The sequence below is a fragment of the Melitaea cinxia genome, chromosome 29, assembly GCF_905220565.1.
Source record: "Melitaea cinxia chromosome 29, ilMelCinx1.1, whole genome shotgun sequence".
Lineage (NCBI taxonomy): Eukaryota > Metazoa > Arthropoda > Insecta > Lepidoptera > Nymphalidae > Melitaea > Melitaea cinxia.
Window position 1 is genome coordinate 7,837,190 of NC_059422.1, and position 17,061 is coordinate 7,854,250.

The 17,061-nt window shown below is 37.6% G+C and overlaps 1 protein-coding gene across 1 annotated transcript; it reads right to left on the reverse strand.

Moving 5' to 3' along the window:
* Positions 1-847: 847 nt before the first annotated feature.
* LOC123667792 (mucin-1-like) lies at positions 848-16,828 on the reverse strand. Its single transcript, XM_045601631.1, has 16 exons — positions 16,822-16,828; positions 14,262-14,485; positions 12,954-13,259; positions 11,663-11,968; positions 10,655-10,960; positions 10,060-10,365; positions 9,465-9,770; positions 8,651-8,956; positions 7,838-8,143; positions 7,243-7,548; positions 6,351-6,749; positions 5,461-5,859; positions 4,199-4,876; positions 2,889-3,194; positions 1,900-2,298; positions 848-1,525 (listed from the first exon to the last, which is right to left on the reverse strand). Exons 1-16 carry the CDS (start codon positions 16,826-16,828, stop codon positions 848-850), a joined length of 5,538 nt encoding a protein of 1,845 aa, XP_045457587.1.
* Between the last annotated feature and the right edge of the window lie 233 nt (positions 16,829-17,061).

The window sequence follows — 17,061 nt, forward strand, 5'->3', positions numbered from 1 at the left end:
TGTAATTATTTTACTATATTGGGTATATACAGTCTACGATTATATGTGTATCCAGCGAACATCTACATTAGTAATACATATAAATTATAATATACAGCATTTTAGCCAGTATACCACCATCACTTGGAAACGTCTACTCCAAAATGTAGCTAGATAACAACGCCTAAGGTAACTTCATCAAAATTGTAACAACGTAAATCTGAAATCCAATAACTAACCTATTGGGGGTCGATTCCCGCCTGAGTCTTGGTGTAATATTTGTATTTTATTCATATGTGTATTATTTTTATGTATATTTAAAAAAAATACTATAATAGTTGGCTGTTACATATAACACAGGCATTAAGTAGCTTACCTTAAGGAAAGGTGACCGTGTGTGTATGTTATGTATTAAAAAAATATTACAAAAGCAAGTCTGTACAAGATGATCACTGTCCATATCGTGCCTTTAACTGTTTTTTAAAAATTTTATATTACCCAAATTAATCCAATCTATCTTCAAACTAATACACAAATTTATCAAATAAATTTCCTAATTTCCTTTCTTAGCTGACGTCTTTCACTTATAATGTATTATAGTGCCGAATTTTGATTCTATCTCGTATTCGAATTTTCATTTTGAGACTGAAATATAAACAAACGATCAAAATATTCTTATATGCTTTATTTTAAATAAATTAACAATAAATACTGAGTAGTTAAGGGGAGAAGTTTATAACCATTATTTCTCAGACTGTAAAGAAATGTAACTAAACAATTTTTTAAATTTGTAAACAGAGAAGGAAACCTCAAATTTATAGATTTACGTATAAATTTACAAACTGCTTCCCTTTTGTACTCTACAACTTTATAGAAAATCGAAGCCAATATTTCGTATTTCACTTAGGTTATGCTCAGCAAGCTCGTCAACCTTCTCCCAAGGTAAGAATACGCTAAGGCCGTCCGCGTTAAAGTTAGTTTGTACTGTCTTTCTTTCACACGATACGTTGCAGATGAAGTCACAAGTTTGAGTTTGTGGGTTGAAGTGTAGTCCTGTAGAGCAAACTCCTAAAACTTTTTGGTCTCCATTACAGCTCCAGAATTTATCGCAATCTGTTTCGTGGGGCCAGTGGGGCACATTGCACCCAGTCTTGCATTTATCGTCATTTCCATCTCCACCTCCAGGAGCTGCAGTTGTGGATGTCGTTGATGCAGTAGGTGGAGCTGTGGGTGGTGCTGTTGGAGCAGGCGAAGATGGACCTCCTGTCGGGGCTCCAGTAGGTGGAGTTGTAGGTGACGCTGTTGGGGCAGGGGAAGATGGACCTTCTGTCGGGGCTCCAGTAGGTGAAACTGTAGGTGGTGCCGTTGGAGCAGGTGAAGATGGACCTGCAGTTGGTGCTCCAGTTGTTGTTGATGCTGTTGTTGGAGCTGTGGGTGGTGCCGTTGGTTTTGATGTTGGGGCAGCAGTAGATGGGCTGTTTGTGGGTGGAACTTCTGTAGGACCTCCGGCTAAGGAGCAGTTTGCTATTTCAGGATACACGCAATCCTACGAACAAAAAACAAGTTTTTGTGACCGTTTTATACGAAACCGCTCGAATAAATATAAATTGGGAGACATGCGGAAATACCTTTTATATTAGTTGTTTATGCAAAGTGTATTAAGAGAACAGTAAAAGCCTGATCTATATTACAAGATATTTACAAAAAAAACCTGGCTTAGAGAACAGAAATCAATCACATTCCATTAAAAATTGATATTTATGTATTACAATTTCCTAATTAAAGTACTACTAAACCCATTGTCTAAAAAAAATGATAGAAATTACTATAAGTGATAGCTAGAGATACATTAACTTTATGTCGAGTCAATGGGAATCGACCTAAGTAACTGAGTTGTTAGTAGCAGTTTAAGAATTTTACCTGGTATTTGTAGCTGAAGTGAAGGCCAATAGAACATGGGCGTAGTATTTTGTTTCCGTGAACGCACTGGTAGTATTGTCCACAATCGTACTCGTGAGGCAATAACAGCTCTTCGCCAAAGTCAGCGGGACAACCGTTAGGCAAAGTCTCTCCTGGTGATGGCCTTTGAGTACTCGGTGAAGTCGGTGCGCCTGTCGGTGAAGGTGTGGGTGGCACCGTAGGTCCTGTTGTTGGAGCGCCTGTAGATGGTGATGGCCTTTGAGAGCTCGGTGCAGTTGGTGCTCCTGTCGGTGCAGGTGTGGGTGGCACAGTTGGTCGAGTTGTTGGAGCATCTGTCGACGGACCTCCTGTTGGTCCTCCGCTTAAAGTGCAATTTGCTACGTCGGGGGAAACGCAACCCTAAGGAAAAAAAATTAGTAGTATGAAGATTACGTTGAATAACTAATCAATGGTACTGTTTTTATGATACCTAGAGGAATATTTTGCTTATTATCGATAAATATTTAATCGAGCTAATCATCATCTTTAACAATTACTTTGTATATAGAAGTTGATAAAATTAAAACATAAAGTGGGCAATGCAATATTATGCTTAATATTCAAGAAGCTAACCACAAATTGTTACCAAAAAAAAAACAAACATGTTTTAGAAATAAAAAAGGACATGGGTTCAAAAGCGCGTGGATGTATATTACTTATATAATAAAAAAAATGTTACTAAAACTGTCACTGATTTATAAAGGCGCGTGTATTAAGAATTGATATTCTTACACAAAACGAACAAACCAAAGTTTTTTTGAAAAAGCTTTTTCAGTATGATGGTGGTAATAAATAATAGGGCGCTCATAATGACTGTGTTAAAAATAAGATATATTTTGTGTAACGAAAGTTCGTGAACATTTTCTAAATATTTCATATACAAAAGTCACAGAATTTTACGTAAGAAACGTCATAACTAACGGAACAAAATAGAAATAGTAGATTTTTACCTGGTGATCGTAGCTGAAGTGGGAGCCAACAGCACATGGGCGTATTATTTTGTTTCCGTGAACGCACTGGTAGTATTGTCCACAATCGTACTCGTGAGGCAACAACAGCTCTTCGCCAAAGTCAGCGGGACAACCGTTAGGCAAAGTCTCTCCAGGCGATGGCCTTGGAGTACTCGGTGAAGTCGGTGCGCCTGTCGGTGAAGGTGTGGGTGGCGCCGTTGGTATTGTAGTTGGAGCACCTGTCGATGGACCTCCTGTTGGTCCTCCGCTTAAAGTGCAATTTGCTATGTCGGGAGAAACGCAACCCTAAGAAAGAAATGTTAGTAGTATGAAGATTACGGTAAATAACTAATCAATAGTAGTGTTTTTATGATATCTAGAGGAATATTTTGCTTATTATCGATATATATTTAATCGAGCTAATCATCATCTTTAACAATTCCTTTGTATATAGAAGTTGATAAAATGCAACAACATGCTGGCTCGCAGATTTGCACGTTGTACAGAAGATGTCAAAATAACTCTTTTTAAAGCCTTCTGCTAATCATTATAAACGTGCAGTCTGTGGACCAGCTATAGCTTGCGTGCTTACAGTGACCTTCGCGTACAATACAATAATGCGTTCAGGATACTGTTGGGGCTGCCGTGGCGCTGTAGTGCCTCACTGATGTTCGCGAAAAGGCGCGTCGATAACTTTAAAGCCATCATGCGCAAGAGGTGCGCGTCATTACTTAAACGTTTCCGCGGCAGCCACAATAGTATTCTGAAAGTGTTTGTAGATCGATGGGAGAGTCCTATGCTGCGACATTGGATAAAGCTCCATGTAATATGAATGCAAAATAATGTAATAGAATGTAAATATAAAAATGTTATAAATTTTCAATTTTAAAATTTCTGTACTAACACTAGGTTATAAGAAAGATTGTTAATAACACTATATGGGTTAGTCCTGAAATAAATGTTATTATTATTATTATTATAAAATTAAAATATAAAGTGGACCAGGCAATATTATACTCAATATTCAAAAAGCTATTCACAAATTGTTACCAAAACTGTCAATTATTTATAAAGGCGCGTGTATAGATTCTTACACAAAACGAACTGTCCAAAGTTTTTTTTGGAAAAGCTTTTGAGATGTGATAGTGGTAATAGTAGGGCGCTCATAATGACTGTGTTGAAAATAAGATATATTTTTGTGTAACGAAAGTTCGTGAACATTTTCTCAATATTTCATATACAAAAGTCACAGAATTTTACGTAAGAAACGTTATAACTAACCGAACAGAATAGAAATAGTAGATTTTTACCTGGTGATCGTAGCTGAAGTGGGAGCCAACAGCACATGGGCGTATTATTTTGTTTCCGTGAACGCACTGGTAGTATTGTCCACAATCGTACTCGTGAGGCAATAACAGCTCTTCGCCAAAGTCAGCGGGACAACCGTTAGGCAAAGTCTCTCCTGGTGATGGCCTTTGAGTACTCGGTGAAGTCGGTGACCCTGTCGGTGAAGGTGTGGGTGGCACCGTTGGACTTGTTGTTGGAGCGCCTGTAGAGGGTGATGGCCTTTGAGAGCTCGGTGCAGTTGGTGCTCCTGTCGGTGCAGGTGTGGGTGGGACCGTAGGTCCTGTTGTTGGAGCGCCTGTAGATGGTGATGGCCTTTGAGAGCTCGGTGAAGTCGGTGACCCTGTCGGTGAAGGTGTGGGTGGCACCGTTGGACTTGTTGTTGGAGCGCCTGTAGAGGGTGATGGCCTTTGAGAGCTCGGTGCAGTTGGTGCTCCTGTCGGTGCAGGTGTGGGTGGGACCGTAGGTCCTGTTGTTGGAGCGCCTGTAGATGGTGATGGCCTTTGAGAGCTCGGTGCAGTTGGTGCTCCTGTCGGTGCAGGTGTGGGTGGCACAGTTGGTCGAGTTGTTGGAGCACCTGTCGACGGACTTCCTGTTGGTCCTCCGCTTGAAGTGCAATTTGCTATGTCGGGAGAAACGCAACCCTAAGAAATAAATTTTAGTAGTATGAAGATTACGGTAAATAACTAATCAATAGTACTGTTTTTATGATAATTAGAGGAATATTTTGCTAATTATCGATAAATATTTAATCGAGCTAATCATCTTTAACAATTCCTTTGTATATAGAAGTTGATAAAATTAAAATATAAAGTGGGCCAGGCAATATTATGCTTAATATTCAAGAAGTTAACCACAAATTGTTACAAAAAAAAAAAACAAACATGTTTTAGAAATAAAAAAGGACATGGGTTCAAAAGCGCGTGGATGTATATTACTTATATAATAAAAAAATGTTACTAAAACTGTCACTGATTTATAAAGGCGCGTGTATTAAGAATTGATATTCTTACACAAAACGAACAAACCAAAGTTTTTTTGAAAAAGCTTTTGAGGTGTGATGGTGGTAATAATGGGGCGTTCATAATGACTGTGTTGAAAATAAGATATATTTTTGTGTTACGAAAGTTCGTGAACATTTTCTAAATATTTCACATACAAAAGTCACAGAAATTTACGTAAGAAACGTTATAACTAACGGAACAGAATAGAAATGGTAGATTTTTACCTGGTGATCGTAGCTGAAGTGGGAGCCAACAGCACATGGGCGTATTATTTTGTTTCCGTGAACGCACTGGTAGTATTGTCCACAATCGTACTCGTGAGGCAATAACAGCTCTTCGCCAAAGTCAGCGGGACAACCGTTAGGCAAAGTCTCTCCAGGTGATGGTCTTTGAGTACTCGGTGAAGTCGGTGCGCCTGTCGGTGAAGGTGTGGGTGGCACCGTAGGTCCTGTTGTTGGAGCACCTGTAGATGGTGATGGCCTTTGAGAGCTCGGTGCAGTTGGTGCTCCTGTCGGTGCAGGTGTGGGTGGCACAGTTGGTCGAGTTGTTGGAGCACCTGTCGACGGACCTCCTGTTGGTCCTCCGCTTAAAGTGCAATTTGCTACGTCGGGGGAAACGCAACCCTAAGGAGAAAATTTTCGTAGTATGAAGATTACGTTAAATAACTAATCAATAGTTGTGTTTTTATGATATCTAGAGGAATATTTTCCTTTTTATGGACAAATATTTAATCTAGCTAATCATCTTTAACAATTCCTTTGTATATAGAAGTTGATAAAATGAAAATCTCTAAAGTAGGCAAGGCAATATTGTGGTTATTATTCAAGAAACTATCAACTTACTGTTACCAAAACTATTATTAATTTGTAAAGGTTCGTGTATACTCAAACAAAGCGAGCAGTCAAAGTTTATTGGAAAATGTTTTGAGCTGTGATAATGATGATAATAGGATGCTTCTAACGACTGAATTAAAAATAAGAGGTATTTATGTGTAACGAACGTTAATAAAAAAATTCTGAATCTTTCAAATACAAAAGTCACAGAGTTTTAGGTAAGAAACATTATAATAACCGTTTAACTAACGGAACAGATAATAGGAATAGTAGATTTTTACCTGGTGATCGTAGCTGAAGTGGGAGCCAACAGCACATGGGCGTATTATTTTGTTTCCGTGAACGCACTGGTAGTATTGTCCACAATCGTACTCGTGAGGCAGTAACAGCTCTTCGCCAAAGTCAGCGGGACAACCGTTAGGCAAAGTCTCTCCAGGTGATGGCCTTTGAGTACTCGGTGAAGTCGGTGCGCCTGTCGGTGAAGGTGTGGGTGGCACCGTTGTACTTGTTGTTGGAGCGACTGTAGATGGTGATGGCCTTTGAGAGCTCGGTGCAGTTGGTGCTCCTGTCGGTGCAGGTGTGGGTGGCACAGTTGGTCGAGTTGTTGGAGCACCTGTCGATGGACCTCCTGTCGGTCCTCCGCTTAAAGTGCAATTTGCTTCATCGGGGGAAACGCAATCCTACAAAAGAAATTTGTAACTAAGAAGCCTACACTAAAGATTTAAACGAAATCATAACTGGTTTTCTTAGTAGCAGTTTGATGTGATAAAGGCGAATATTTTGCTTTTTGTCGAATAACAGTCTACTAAATCGATCAAAACCATTCTTTTGTATTCAGAAGTCGATAAAATTAATAAGTGAGTCATGCAATATTATGCTTGATATTCAAGAAGCTAAAACCACACTGATACCAAAACCGTTATTGATTTGTAAGGGTGCGTGTTAAGATTCTTACCCAAAACGAACAGACCAATTTTTTTTTTAGAAAAACTCTTAAAGTGTGTTTGTAGTAATAATAGGGCGCTCATGATGACGGTGTTGAAACTGAGATATATCTTTGTGTAACGAAAGTTCATGAAAATTTTCTGCATATTTTATATTTAAACGTTATAATAATTGTTATAATAATTGTTTTAACTAATTGAACTGATAATAAAAATAGTAGATTTTTACCTGGTGACTGTAGCTGAAGTGAGAGCCAATAGCACATGGGCGCAGTATTTTGTTTCCGTGAACGCACTGGTAGTATTGTCCACAATCGTACTCGTGAGGCAATAACAGCTCTTCGCCAAAGTCAACGGGACAACCGTTAGGCAAAGTCTCTCCAGGCGATGGCCTTTGAGTACTCGGTGAAGTTGGTGCTCCTGTTGGTGCAGGTGTGGGTGGCGCTGTTGGTCTTGTGGTTGGAGCACCTGTAGATGGGCCTCCTGTCGGTCCTCCGCTTAAAGTACAATTGGCTTCATCGGCGGAAACGCAATCCTGCAAAAGAAAATGTAAAAGTATTAAGGGTACAATAAAGATTTAAACGAAATTTGAATTCAATGTCTTAGTATAAGTTTGATAATATCAAGAAGAATATAATGCCTTTGCGGAGTTTATTGGCGATTCTTTTGTGCAAAATCTACATTCCGAAACAGTGATAACTTCAATTTTAACAGTTATTAAAATTCCAATTTTTAAGATAACGAGTCGAAGGTGCTTTTGAAGCCCATTTGAATAAAAATATTTTAATTTTTTAAGCTAGTTATAAGCAACAATAGATTTTTACCTGGTGTATGTAGCTGAAGTGGGAGCCAATAGCACATGGGCGCAGTATTTTGTTTCCGTGAACGCACTGGTAGTATTGTCCACAATCGTACTCGTGAGGCAATAACAGCTCTTCGCTAAAGTCAGCGGGGCAACCGTTGGGCAAAGTCTCTCCAGGTGATGGTCTCTGAGTACTCGGTGAAGTTGGTGCTGGTGTTGGTGCAGGTGTGGGTGGCGCTGTTGGTCTTGTGGTTGGAGCACCTGTAGATGGACCTCCCGTCGGTCCTCCGCTTAAAGTACAATTGGCTTCATCGGCGGAAACGCAATCCTACAAAGGAAAATTTGTAAGTATGAAGCCTACACTAAAGATTTAAACGACATTAGAACTTATTGTCCTAGTAGAAGTTCAATGTATTTAAGAGAAATATTTTCCTTTTATTAACAATTATTTGATATAGTTAATCAACTTTAATAATCCACTGTATTTAGAAGGCGATAAAATTGAAATAAAAGTAAACCAGCAATATAATGGTTGATATTCAAGAATCTAACGAGAAACCACTACCAAAACTGTTGCTGGTTTGTAAAAGTACGAGTAGAGATCCACAAAGCGAGCAGTCAAAAGTTTTTCGGAAAATCTCTTGAGCTGTGATAATGATAATATTAGGACGTTTGTGATGACTGTCTTAAAAAATATATATTTATTTATGTGTAACGATAGTTCATAATTTTTTTTTCGTGTTTTATGAATGTAAAATTTACAGTATTACGTGAGAAACATTACAATAACCGCCGTAACTGACTAACGGATAATAGGAATAGTAGATTTTTTTACCTGGTGTATGTAGCTGAAGTGGGAGCCAATAGCACATGGGCGCAGTATTTTGTTTCCGTGAACGCACTGGTAGTATTGTCCACAATCGTACTCGTGAGGCAATAACAGCTCTTCGCTAAAGTCAGCGGGGCAACCGTTGGGCAAAGTCTCTCCAGGTGATGGTCTCTGAGTACTCGGTGAAGTTGGTGCTGGTGTTGGTGCAGGTGTGGGTGGCGCTGTTGGTCTTGTGGTTGGAGCACCTGTAGATGGACCTCCCGTCGGTCCTCCGCTTAAAGTACAATTGGCTTCATCGGCGGAAACGCAATCCTACAAAGGAAAATTTGTAAGTATGAAGCCTACACTAAAGATTTAAACGACATTAGAACTTATTGTCCTAGTAGAAGTTCAATGTAATTAAGAGAAATATTTTCCTTTTATTAACAATTATTTAATATAGTTAATCAACTTTAATAATCCACTGTATTTAGAAGGCGATAAAATTGAAATAAAAGTAAACCAGCAATATAATGGTTGATATTCAAGAATCTAACGAGAAACCGCTACCAAAACTGTTGCTGGTTTGTAAAAGTACGAGTAGAGATCCACAAAGCGAGCAGTCAAAAGTTTTTCGGAAAATCTCTTGAGCTGTGATAATGATAATATTAGGACGTTTGTGATGACTGTCTTAAAAATATATATATTTATTTATGTGTAACGATAATTCATAATTTTTTTTTCGTGTTTTATGAATGTAAAATTTACAGTATTACGTGAGAAACATTATAATAACCGCCGTAACTGACTAACGGATAATAGGAATAGTAGATTTTTTTACCTGGTGTATGTAGCTGAAGTGGGAGCCTATAGCACATGGGCGCAGTATTTTGTTTCCGTGAACGCATTGGTAGTATTGTCCACAATCATACTCGTGAGGCAATAACAGCTCTTCGCCAAAGTCAACGGGACAACCGTTAGGCAAAGTCTCTCCAGGCGATGGCCTTTGAGTACTCGGTGAAGTTGGTGCTGCTGTCGGTGCAGGTGTGGGTGGCGCTGTTGGTCTTGTGGTTGGAGCACCTGTAGATGGGCCTCCTGTCGGTCCTCCGCTTAAAGTACAATTGGCTTCATCGGCGGAAACGCAATCCTGCAAAAGAAAATGTAAAAGTATTAAGGATACAATTAAGATTTGAACGAAATTTGAATTCAATGTCTTAGTATAAGTTTGATAATATCAAGAAGAATATAATGCCTTTGCGGAGTTTATTGGCGATTCTTTTGTGCAAAATCTACATTCCGAAACAGTGATAACTTCAATTTTAACAGTTATTAAAATTTCAATTTTTAAGATAATGAGTCGAAGGTGCTTTTGAAGCCCATTTGAATAAAAATATTTTAATTTTTTAAACTAGTTATAAGCAACAATAGATTTTTACCTGGTGTATGTAGCTGAAGTGGGAGCCAATAGCACATGGGCGCAGTATTTTGTTTCCGTGAACGCACTGGTAGTATTGTCCACAATCGTACTCGTGAGGCAATAACAGCTCTTCGCCAAAGTCAACGGGACAACCGTTAGGCAAAGTCTCTCCAGGCGATGGCCTTTGAGTACTCGGTGAAGTTGGTGCTCCTGTTGGTGCAGGTGTGGGTGGCGCTGTTGGTCTTGTGGTTGGAGCACCTGTAGATGGGCCTCCTGTCGGTCCTCCGCTTAAAGTACAATTGGCTTCATCGGCGGAAACGCAATCCTACAAAAGAAAATGTAATAGTATTAAGGGTACAATAAAGATTTGAACGAAATTTGAATTCAATGTCTTAGTATAAGTTTGATAATATCAAGAGGAATATTATGCCTTTGCGGAGTTTATTGGCGATTCTTTTGTGCAAAATCTACATTCCGAAACAGTGATAACTTCAATTTTAACAGTTATTAAAATTCCAATTTTTAAGATAACGAGTCGAAGGTGCTTTTGAAGCCCACTTGAATAAAAATATTTTTATTTTTTAAACTAGTTATAAGCAACAATAGATTTTTACCTGGTGTATGTAGCTGAAGTGGGAGCCAATAGCACATGGGCGCAGTATTTTGTTTCCGTGAACGCACTGGTAGTATTGTCCACAATCGTACTCGTGAGGCAATAACAGCTCTTCGCTAAAGTCAGCGGGACAACCGTTGGGCAACGTCTCTCCAGGTGATGGTCTCTGAGTACTCGGTGAAGTTGGCGCTGGTGTTGGTGCAGGTGTGGGTGGCGCCGTTGGTCTTGTAGCTGGAGCACCTGTAGATGGACCTCCTGTCGGTCCTCCGCTTAAAGTACAATTGGCTATATCGGCGGAAACGCAATCCTGCAAAGGAAATTTTATCGGTAAGGAAAGATTAAAATAAGGTTCGAATCGGTATCTTATGAGATAAATTTAAATGTTTGTTAGAGAAAGATACATTTGGTATCCATTACACAGTTAAAATTCTTATTCAATTGTAATATTTCTTTCTCCTTATAAACTTTAATTTAAAAAAGTTGCGTCGGCAATACAATGTCAGGCTCGAATATTAATCTCGTAGCTGTACAATTATAGCTAGTGCCGAAATAAACAATATGTAAAATAAAGCGGTTGTTACTCCTGATAGATACGACTCGTAGAGAATTTAAGATATTCGATTTTTCATGACAGCATATAATCTATTCAATTACAGCAGAATTAGAATGAAGTTTTATGACCTCAACTTTTTTTACTATTGTAAAATGTCTGTTTAAAGGCATAAAACACACTTAAAAAGGTTTTAAAGAAATTATTTATTTATGTCTAGCCCAAAAATTATGCACATTATATTTGGATTGGATTGATTTGGGTGTGAAAAGGGGGATTAAAAACTTTTAGGTGAATTTAGTGCCATGATACGGTTCGAGGAGCGTTACTATTTCCCTTGGCAAAAGCAAGATATCTTGAAAATTTACACATTTACAAGTTACAAATTTAGGAATACAAAAAATTTTATAATAACCAATCTAAGTAACCGAGTAGTCGATAGTAGTTGTAGATTTATACCTGGTGTATGTAGCTGAAGTGGGAGCCAATAGCACATGGGCGCAGTATTTTGTTTCCGTGAACGCACTGGTAGTATTGTCCACAATCGTACTCGTGAGGCAATAACAGCTCTTCGCTAAAGTCAGCGGGACAACCGTTAGGTAAAGTCTCTCCAGGTGATGGCCTTTGAGTACTCGGTGAAGTTGGTGCTGCTGTCGGTGAAGGTGTGGGTGGCGCCGTTGGTCTTGTAGTTGGAGCACCTGTAGATGGACTTCCTGTCGGTCCTCCGCTTAAAGTGCAATTGGCTATATCGGGGGAAACGCAATCCTACAAAAGAAAATTTATTTGTAAGTGGCGAAACTAAATATTAAAACGAAATTTTAACCTTTTATTGTATTCGTGTTTTGATGTTATCAAAAGGTATAGTTTGCTTAGACAATGCAATGTCACGCAATACTTTGTAATATAATTGCTTAATTGTAACTGCTGCTAGAACAATGTAAAAATAAAATAATTTTGTGATAAATGATGATAGACATAACTCACTAAAATAATTGTGTTTGCAGACAAACGAAAGAAAACCGACTTCAATTACATCGACGAGTAATACAACGTAGATCGACGAAAAAATAGTCAAGTTACTACGCGTTATCAAAGATTACTCAAAAAGTACTTATGTCAATAAAATTTATATGTAACTAGATGATAAACATCAGCTTTCGATTAAATTAAAAATTATCAAAATCGGTATACCCAGTAAAAAGTTATGCGGATTTTCAAGAGTTTCCCTCGATTTCTCTGGGATCCCATCATCAAATCCTAGTTCCTTATCATCGTACTATACCAGGGATATCTCCTTTCCAACAAAAAAAGAATTATCAAAATCGGTACATCCAGTAAAAAGTTATGTGGTATAATACAACGTAGGTCGACGAAAAAAGCGTCAAGTAAAAACGCATTATTAGATATAACTCGAAAAGTAGTTGTTAGATCTCAAATAAATTTAAATGGGACCAATCGGTCCACCCGGTCAAAAGTTCTGATGTAACATAGATTTAAAAAAAACAGTCGAATGGAGAACCTCCTCCTTTTTTGGAAGTCGGTTAAAAAATTAATAAAAAGAAAACAAAGTATTTATTGGAATTAATTACACGAAATTTAATCGATGCTCAAGAGTTTAATAACGAAATGCTAACTTGAAATTAATATCTAATATTCCCTCAATCTGCTATTGTGTGCAATAAATTAATGGACCAGAAAAAAACAACACGAACGGACAGTCTTGGTCAATTGTAGAGCTCGTAATGCTTACCTGGTGCTCATAGCTGAAATAGGAGCCAAAAGAACATGGGCGTATTATTTTGTTTCCGTGAACGCACTGGTAGTATTGTGCACAGTCATATTCATGTGGCAGTAAGAGTTCTTTGCTAAAGTCAACAGGACATCCATTGGGTAAAGTCTCTCCGGGAGATGGATCTTGAGTACTTGGTAAAGTTGGTACACTTGTTGGTGCAGGTGTGGGTGGTGCCGTAGATACTGTTGTTGGACCAGCAGTAGATGGACTAACTGTTGGCACTCCTGGTAACGTACAATTTGCTAATGTAGGATGAATACACACCTATAAAAAATATTTTTGTTAGTACTTACAATAAACAGGGTAAGTCAATGTTTTCAATACGTAATATATTATAATATATGTTAGAATCTTGTTAACTTCAAGGCTAATCTAAAAGCCTAATTCTAATAAAATGAAAAGTTATATCCTCCTTAGTTTGCAAGACAAGCATTGTTTTAAGCGCCTAATTATGGGTGAATTGTGTTATATTCTAAAGCTGGGTGTAAGTTAAAAAGTATTCAGATATGACTATAGTAGAAAATCTTCTACATCTAAAAAAAACGAGTGTGCATTAGACCACACTACTGAAGTAAAACTTCTTTAGCTCCATCTAACTTATATCTCCCTCTCAACTTCCGTTCGCCTCGCCCAATCACACTTTTCGTAATTCTCTCGTGTCGTCGTTTGTTCGGGCTAATCTTTGAAACGGCTGAACCGATTTTTATGAGACTTCACTGGAAGATAGAGAAGGTTGTGGAGCAACATACCTATAAGTTTTCTTTTATCCCGTGTTTTCCCGAAAAATCGAGATCACTAGAGATGAATAGAGAAAATCGCGATTTATCTCGTGCGCCTCTTACTTTTACCTATAGGGACTGAAATCGCAGTCTCCGGTGAACGATCTCTTGGTTTTATTTGATGACACCAGAAACCGCTTACTCTCAGTTAGTATTATCTGTTAATTTACCCCCTTCCCCCAATTTTATAAAAATTATTGATATCAATTTCCCTATCTTTAAACTCGCGCTCTCTTGTTGACAACTTAATACAAATATACACAAGTTAGTTATGAGTTTGCTGACAATTTCAAGACTGGATAGGCATAACTTGATTGGAGCATGTTGTTAGGAATAATCTCAAGCTAATGCTAATGTCAGAATATGATTTCTATGAGTATGGCAAAGTGTTGGTGGTATATTATTAAAAACAAATATAATTTTAAATAATATAGATAAATGTGTCAGAATAACCTACTTTACAAAATTATAAGGTTAATAAAAGTACCTCTAAACTTTCTGAAAACTCAGTTCCAGGAGCACAATCTCTGGGCTTTATGTGACGGTATCCTTCTTCGCAGTAATAGAACTTGGTACAATCATATTCGTGAGGTAGCAGCTGATGGTCCCTAATACAGTTTGGGTCCGGGATACGAATTCTATCATCACTTGGTGATATTTCTTGGGGTCGACCGTAGGCTTGAGCTACGATGCTCAAAATGAGCAGGTGTACTGAAAAAAAAGACAATATTAATTTTTGCTTGTTAAGTAAGGAACTTTTCATAAATAATGTTACCAATCCAATCAAAGAGTAGGAATAAGAAAATGTTTTTGACGAATTGTATATAGATATATGAATAATTTGGAAAAAAATTGTGAATATTTCAAATCTTTTTGAAGTTTACTCCTTAAAAAGTGATTTTCATATAAGGCATGTATGAAAAAAATATGAGGAGTAAAATCTACTGAACAAATGACCTCGTTACGTTTCTCGTAACGCCATCTATCGGAACTCAATAGGGTTCCGATGGATGACGACGCTTTCTAATAACGCCATCTATCGCTGATAGATGGCTCTATTTAATTTGTTTATTTAGCATTTGATATGGTATTAATATTTTCTTATACTATTAAGCATTTTTTGTGCGTATTTAGACAGTCGATCTGAAGGAGTAAACTCTAGTCGTTCGTCGGAGCTGACGCACACACATTTTTTCTATCTTTTGTTATAGTTCTTAAATGGTGGTAAATAACCATACGGTCCGCCTGATGGTGAGCTGTTATCCCCATCCCTCCCCAGGATTTCTGCCTACCCTACTCACTATTGAAACACAATATTAATTAAGATTATTTATCTGTGATCTTATGAAAGGTTGAGGTCCTTCCCCAGTTGGGATGCATTATATTTTGAGCAGAATATTTTTCTATAAAAATTTGGCCTATTGAATGGTGTATCTTGCTCGTTTTAGCCCATCACTGTCCACTGATGATCATAGGCTCGCGCCAAATATCTCATTAATACGGTGTACTATATTTTCTGTTTCACCCTACCTCAATAACCAGGTGGGCCGTTAGCTTGCTTGTGTCCCTAATCATATTTAAAAAAATTGAAATTTTTTTAAAGGAGTAGCTGCGGAGTTTCTTGCCGATTCTTCTCTGCAGAATCTACATTCCGAATCGGTGGTAGCTTTACAAAAATAATAATTTATTTTTAAGGTTTTAATTTGTAAAATGTTGATTCGAAAGTGCTCTTGGGGCCTATTTGAATAAAGCTGTTTTTGATTTTGATTTTGATTTTGAATTAAACAAAACAATAATAATAATTTACAATTTTATCATTTATCAAATCATTAAAGCAGATTGTCGGTGATTGAAATAAAGCGATTTGATTATAAATCTAAAATCAAATGATTAGAGAACATGACAAATGAATTTAGCGCACAATGTAAGCGCTAGTTTTAGTATTATAATTTTTAAAGATTTAAAATGTAATATTTTATTTAAGTTGTTTTATTTATGTACTAGTTGATACGTACACACCTGGGGTGGCTTTTTCGTATCGCTATCATTCTGTGTGGCTAGAATAGAATGTAACCAGCCCTTTCTTTTCGTAGGTGTCGTAAGAGGTAACTAAGGGATAACAAAGTTCCACTAAGAAAATGGAACAGTGGAAGCTGAATGATTGTGGGTTAATCATCCACCAGCTGGTTTATAAGTACACAAACCGAAGATGGGCAGTAGTATCTTTGGTGTCCCAAAGCTAGCTCTTCAATTGGCCAGCGTGGTGACTATGGGCGTTCCCCTACAATGAGTTCGATGCAGGCACTTTAACCCTCAGTTCCCAGTAGTCTCGTTATTCCCGGCTTTGTCAACGGTCGAGGTAACGGTGGAACAGAGGGTTCTATCAATCACCGGGCTAAAGACAAAGGAACTGGTCTCTCAAGCTACTGATCAATGTTATACTCAATTGAAGACGAGAATGTTCTACAATTACGTTTCCTGTAAAACTTGCAGTGTGTGGTCTACGATGCTTCAGTTTTTTTTCAGAATCCAGTTAATTCGGGATTCCCTATTTCCGAAACCATTCTTACTACTATCCCGAAAATTGTCTCAGTTAAAAAGGCATATTACCTTACGTCTTTAATTTGTGAACGATAAGAAACTGTTAACATTTGTATTATATGGATATATTTTTAGGATTTGAAATTTATTTAAATACTATCTGTGCCCGCGACTTCGTTCGGGTGAAATTTAACAAAAAAGTTATTGTTCAGTTCGCAGAGTTATAAGAAAAAAATTATAAAAAATGTTATTTTGGTATATGTATCGTGCATACATCACTTCAGCCTATCACAGTCCACTGCTGGACATAGACCTCCACAAGTTCACGCCAAAAATGGTGTGAGCTCATGTGTGTTACCCATAGTCACCACGCTGGGCAGGCGGGCTGGTGACCGACCGGTATACATAGTTACATACATATTAATTTAGTAAAAAGCGGTTATTTTAATATTACAAACAGACACATAATAACGTTCCACTAAAATAGACTACAATTGGTTACGTACCTAACATATCCTTGAATCACTTATTCTGGTTTCTCACAAATTTCCCTTTAATAACATTAACTTATGATTTCAATTCTTAATCTATACTGCACTTATAATCTGTCGGCTCCCAATATATATTAAATCTGTGTAATGTTAGATTGAAAAAAAAGATAAAGACAAATCGCTAAGTGCAATTTTCATTTTATCAGAATGTGGAACGATAATTTAAATGGCATACACTAAAATACAAATTACTCA

What these genes read in the sequence shown, in the direction of transcription:
- LOC123667792 (XM_045601631.1), bottom strand. An exon ending in ATTTCAGCTATGAGCACCAG is followed by an intron (nt 11,969 to 12,953) that starts GTAAGCATTACG and finishes TTTCTTTTGTAG; the next exon opens with GATTGCGTTTCCCCCGATAT. An exon ending in ACTTCAGCTACATACACCAG is followed by an intron (nt 8,144 to 8,650) that starts GTAAAAAAATCT and finishes TTTCCTTTGTAG; the next exon opens with GATTGCGTTTCCGCCGATGA.